Below are 5,697 nucleotides of genomic sequence, written 5' to 3'. Positions count from 1 at the left end.
AGCCTCACTGCTTTCAGCGTAGCAGGCTCTGAAAGTGTGTAATTAAAGAGCTAGTTTGCCTATAGCTCCAGCTGATTTTGAGAATGTTGGCATTTGGATTATCAAGACCCATTCTGAGGCATGTTTCTGCTGATATTCCACAGTGCTTTGGGTTCTGCTTCTTCCAACCATGATATGCGGATTTCAGGATGATAGAGACAATGCCGTCTGGTAGAATCAGGTTTCTGTGTTTTCAATTCTTGTCTGTCAGTGGAGAATGTGATAAATACTTCTTATGCGTAAAATAGAGCTGAGGAAAATAAGGAAAAGGATTTTAAGAGTGGTCCTTCTGCATTTGCTGTGTCCTGGATATGCAATGGGTGCGTGAGGGCAATAGGCAGAGAGCCCATTCCCCTGGAGGAGCAGGCTGTGCTCTTTGGTGTGAGGCTGCAGGAAGCTCTGCAGGGTGTGAGGGTGCGACTTACTTTGGAAGAGCAGGATGGTGATGGTTATGGCAGTGAGGAGCAGGAGGCAGGTGCAAGCCAGGTTAACCGACAGGATGAATTTACAGCAGGACCAATTCAGCTTGTTCTCGTTGCTTGTTCCTGCAGGAAGAAAGGAGAGAGAGGAAAGAGGAAAGATCCAGCTGCAGACATGTCCCTGCATCATGAAATGCCTGTAGTCAGCACAGACTTGAATTTGGCCTCTTCTGATCACAGCAGCACTGCAGGCAGAGCCCCTGCCTCCCCAGTGCTGTGAGGCTGCAGGAAGCTCTGCAGGGTGTGAGGGTGCGACTTACTTTGGCAGAGCGCGATGGTGATGGTTATGGCAGTGAGGAGCAGGAGGCAGGTGCCAGCCACTCGAACCCAGAGGAAAACTTCACAGATAGAATTCAGTGTGTTCTTGTTGCTTGTTCCTGCAGGAAGAAAGGAGAAAGAAGAAAGGCCCATCTCATAGCTGGGGTTATGGCCAGCTGTGGCAGAGCCATTTGGAGGTCCTGCAGCAAAGGGAGCCGTGTGACTATAAGCGAGGCTGGTTGTAGGTGTAGGTGAGGAGAGGGCTTCCATAGGGCACAGAGAGAGGTGGGAACCAGGCATGTCTGCAGGTGACTTCCCCAGCCATGGGCTGCTGCTGTCGGCATTGTGCTGGGGAGCTGAGGGAGGACATGTAGCCGGAAGACTTCTTGTATTCCCTGCTGAGTCTGAAACCAGTGTTATCTGAAAATGCAATCCCTTGTTTTGGTGTGACCCATCATTTGGCATGCCTGTGACTTTTAGATCATTGCAAGTAGGAGGAAAGGTAGCTTGGATAATGGGATCATGGAATCATTTGGTTTGGAAAAGCCCTTCAAGATCTCCAAGGCCAACCATCATCCTGTCCTTCTCAGTCCCATTAATATCCCACGTCCTTTAGTGCCTCACTCAGACAAGTCAAATATCTCTGCGGATGGTCACTGCACCTCTTTCCTGGTCAGACCGTTACAAAATGGAGTTAGTTTCACCCCCTCATGGGCAGCTCTCTGATACAGATTCAAAGCCTTCCTCTCTCCCCACATCAGTCAACACAGGCCTTAATTCAGGCTGCTGAGAGCAAAGCAACAGTGCAGGCAGAGCCCCTGCCTCCCCGCAGGGAGCTGGGTTACCTGGATGCGGGCTGTGCCGGGAGATGTCCTTGCTGGTGAGCTGGCTGCTGTGGCTGGTGGCAGCGGGTGTGGTGGGTGCTGCTGTTGTTGTTGGGTCTGGAATGAGAAATAAATGAATGCAGCAAAATAGGATAAAACCACATTCTGCCACCCCTCTGAATAATCAGCCAACACAGGAAGATCTTTGTAGGGCCCATTTTGAAAGGTGATAAAGTGAAACACTGCCCCGCCATGGCAACAGAAGGCTCAGGGTTCCTAATTCCTTAGCAGCACACTCAGAGATCTTCCTTTTTAGAAACTATGTTTTGAGGGACCCGGGAAGCTGGTGGGCAGGGAGCCTGTATGAGGAGGAGCAGTGCGTGTGTGATGAGACGCGTTGTGCAAAGAAGTAGGGAGATGGGGAGTGTTGGCGATGGGATGGATTGAAAAGGCACGGGCAGGGGTGGTGTGTGTAAGCGAGGTGGGTGAAGGTGTTGCTGACCTTGGAAGAAGGCGGGTTGTCCAGAGCTGAAGTGCAGCTCCATGTAGATGTTGGTGACGCAGAAATAGGTCCCCTGGTCCTGTTCCCTGAAGGACTTCACCACCAGCCGATAGGAATTGCCTTGTTTTGACCCTTCAAATCTTGAAGATGTTCTCTCATTCCCCAAGAAGGTGGTCCGGGAGTACGTGGAAGTATAAGCAATGAAGTGAAGGATCCCAGCCTTGTCCAGGTGGATCCAGGAGACACCACTGTCCCTGTCATAATTCACGCACTCCAGCTCCAGCCGCTGTCCCTCCTTGGGGTGCTTCATATTCTTGTTAAGGAACCTGGCCACCACTGTGTCCCGATTTCCCTGGGTGCCGGTGCAGCCTGTGGGCAGAAGTTGGCCATGTCGTGTCACGTCCTGCTTGGGAAGAGCTCCCGGGGCCTTTGGGCAGGGCTTTTCCCTGCCGTTGCGTGGCAGGCACGCAGCCAGGCTGTGGGGGTGAATGTGGAGGGAGGGCCTCGCTGTCCAGCACACTTGGGTGCTGTGCTGGAGTCGCTGGGGCCTCTGCGTTGAGACCGCCGGGCTCTCGAGATGGATGCTGCCCTTCAGAGCAGCCCTTCAGCTGCCTTCCTGAGGCTGCTGCCATTTCCCTGGTTCTTTGTCTGATGTTTCCCCTCTAACATGTGCTCAGTGCCCCCTCTCTCCCCTTCCCCATCCCCTCCAGCAACACCTGTCTGAACAGGCTCTGTTCCTGCTGCGTATCGCGCTGCAGTGCCACCGCTCCCACTTCCGTGCGCAGTCACTGAGCAGCCCTGAATTGNGGGTATTAGGCATAGCTATGGGATCGTGGGGAATAGCCAGTCCCAGGCCATTGTCGAACGGGCTCACCATACATTGAAGGCCCAATTGGAGAGACAAGGAGAGGGGGGAGGAAGCCCAGTAGAGTTGTTAAACAGAGCCGTGTATGTTCTTAACCACCTCCAGGTTGACAACGGGCCGGTCCCCACAAGTGCGGTAGAGAGACATTTTTCGACTAAACACCTGTTATTCTCAGGGAAGGCTCTGCCCCGGGTGCGATTTAAAGATCCCCGGAGCGTGGTGACTGGGAGGGTCCTGCACATCTTTTAATGTGGGGCAGAGGGTATGCTTGTATTTCTACAGGGTCTGGCACTCGGTGGATTCCTGCTCCTTGTGTTTGCCCTTACCTCGCTTCCGACGGCGATGACTCAGAACGTACAGCAACTACTGGCAAACCAGACGAGTTCTAGCTCCATCTGCTTGATGATCAGTGACGCGAGTAACCCCTGGAGCACGTGTATGATCACTTTCCATGTCCCCATCACTGTCAGCCTCCACAACTTAACTGCCTGCAATGCAACGCTTAGGAGCATTGTAAGCATAGGTCCATTAAAATTTACCCTCAGTAACTTGCTTCCCCTTCGGCTACCCACGGGGGTTTTTCTTGACTTGTGGGGATGACAAGGTCTATCCCGTTATTCCCCCAAGCCTCAGTGGCAGGCCTTGCAGTCTAGGCACGCTAACCTCCTCGCTCTACATGGGCGAGGATGTCTGGAAGTAGAGGAGGAATTGCAAGAACAGGGATTCTGTTTTCTGGATTTCAGTAAGAATGCAACATCTGCAATACAGAAAACCAGACAGAGGATTGCGGAGATTGTCAAGGCCTCACAGAAAATTGGTGAGAGCGGGGGTCAGTTTGGATGGCTTGACAAATATCTATGTTTTCTTGCCTGGTTAGAAAACCTGTTAGTTAGAAAACCTGTTAGTGGGAGCCGCATTAGTAGTAGTGGGCTTCCTAATTGCTGCTTGCACCATCCCCACAATCCTCAAATTAGTTCAGCTTCTCCTAGATAAATTTTACCGCAGTTTGTTCAGTTTAATCTGGTACCAGGAGGATGGTGCAGAAACACTGAAGGATATGAGCCTCCCTGATGGGCTGAAACGGAGATGTATTTGTAGATGTTAGGAAAGGAGATAGCAACTGGCTCCTCACTGCAAGAAAGACATGGAGGCCCTGGGTGTGATGTCATCAGGACCCTCTTCTGTGAAGATCTGGGGTTCAGTACAGAATGATTTCTGCAGCTCTTCATTTGTGATGCAGAACTTGGGCTCTTTTATTGTTGTAGCGTTGATTATAATGGTGCCTGAGGGATTTTGCTGCAGTGTCTTCTGCTGAGGTGCAGTCTGACAATGTTCATTCTTGAAACCAAATGAGCCACCACAAACTGCTGTCTTTCTGCCATTTGGGGCACTCACATCACGTCCACATGTGCAGATAACAGGAACAAGTCCCGTGCCATTGACATGGACTGAAAGTTGTATTTCATGCAGGAGTGTTTATTTTAGTGTATTTTATTCTATTCTGTTTACAGACTGATCCATGTGCACTTCTCATCTCAGGATCTGTGTATTGCCGACCTGTAACTGAGTTCTTCAGCTTGGCTNCATTGTCCTCCTTCCTCGCGGCCAAGGTGCCCCGTGAGCCCGCTTCCATACTCACAGAGCGTGAGGCTGAGCAGGAGGAGCAGTGCAGGAGACGCGGCCATCGTCCTCGGGGCGGTGCAGCGCAGCGCGGCTGATCTTTGTCTCTTAACTTTTTAGGCAGCGTAACTGATAGGAGAGGATGTGATGTCATCAGGACCCATTCTGTGAAGAGTCCGTGTTCAGCCTGTGAGGTGAAACCGAGTGAGAAAAGATTTCTGCAGCACTTCTTTTGTGATCAAGATCTTGTTTGCGTTTATCATTACAGTGTAGTTTTTAATGGTGCCTCAAGGGTTTTGCTGCTGTGTCTTCAGTTGAGATTCAGATCTCAAATGCTCCTTCTTGAATTCAGATCAGCCACCACCAACTGCTGTCTCTCGGCCATTCGGGGCACCCACATTATGTCCAGATCTGCAGTAAACAAGGATAAGTCCAGGGCCAATGATATGGGCAACAATTTGTATTTTATGCAGGAGAATTTATTTTAGTATTAGTATTTTATTCTATTCTATCTCCAGACTGATCCATGTGCACTTCCCATCTATTTTTCCCTGTATTGCTGACCTGTAACTGAGTGCTTCATCTCGACTGTTCTCTACAATTCTTCTTCATAGTTTCTCTGCAAAGCTGCTGTGTGCACAGCAGGAGGTCCGTGATGTGATAGCCATCACTAAAGGCCGATGTTGCAGTCTCATGGAGATTTATGTTTTTTTAAATTGAATTCTTTTTTTCTTGTTCAACCACCACAGAGACTTCCACCTTGCTGTTGTGGTTTTGTGATTTTTGTTGTCGGTATTCCACATCATTACAACATGTAAGGTACGGGCAGTTAAAGAGTTAATTCCCTGGTTACTGCAAACTACCTTTTTTGGTGTGGCCCTCTGAGGGGGAGGGGAGGAGGTGCACGCCCCAGGGGTCTTTGTGTTGGAGGGGAGGTGGTGAAGCCGCGTGGGAGACGCGGGGTCTGTTCCTTCCTGCCCGGCGGAGAAAGGACATGGTCCTCCTGCATTTTACTGTGTAAGATTTTCAGCCTGTAAACCCTCTATTATAATTCTATTAGCCTCATTTTGATATATTTAGTAAAATTAGTTGTTCCTCCTCAGATTGCTG

The 5,697-nt window shown here is 50.2% G+C and overlaps 1 protein-coding gene and 1 long non-coding RNA gene across 2 annotated transcripts; both read right to left on the bottom strand.

Moving 5' to 3' along the window:
- On the bottom strand, positions 1–1,732 carry LOC110391306. The gene is made up of 3 exons (XR_002434038.1): positions 1,622–1,732; positions 779–895; positions 1–584 (listed from the first exon to the last, which is right to left on the bottom strand). It is a non-coding gene; the product is annotated as an uncharacterized LOC110391306 (long non-coding RNA).
- A 107-nt stretch (positions 1,733–1,839) lies between these two features.
- Positions 1,840–4,792, bottom strand: LOC110391304 (T-cell surface glycoprotein CD8 alpha chain-like). Its single transcript, XM_021383126.1, has 2 exons — positions 4,607–4,792; positions 1,840–2,471 (listed from the first exon to the last, which is right to left on the bottom strand). The coding sequence occupies exons 1-2, from the start codon at positions 4,650–4,652 to the stop codon at positions 1,897–1,899; spliced, it is 621 nt and encodes a 206-aa protein (XP_021238801.1). The 5' UTR covers positions 4,653–4,792; the 3' UTR covers positions 1,840–1,896.
- Between the last annotated feature and the right edge of the window lie 905 nt (positions 4,793–5,697).

Source organism: Numida meleagris, unplaced genomic scaffold (assembly GCF_002078875.1).
Source record: "Numida meleagris isolate 19003 breed g44 Domestic line unplaced genomic scaffold, NumMel1.0 unplaced_Scaffold345, whole genome shotgun sequence".
Lineage (NCBI taxonomy): Eukaryota > Metazoa > Chordata > Aves > Galliformes > Numididae > Numida > Numida meleagris.
Note: the sequence above shows the minus strand (reverse complement) of the source record. Positions and strands in the feature narration are given on the sequence as shown.

Bases quoted from the DNA above. Each gene is read 5' to 3' on its own strand.
- LOC110391304 (XM_021383126.1), bottom strand. From the start codon at position 4,652: ATGGCCGCGTCTCCTGCACTGCTCCTCCTGCTCAGCCTCACGCTCT. The intron at 2,472-4,606 runs GTGAGTATGGAA...TTCTGCCCACAG, and splicing joins CCTGCTCAGCCTCACGCTCT to GCTGCACCGGCACCCAGGGA.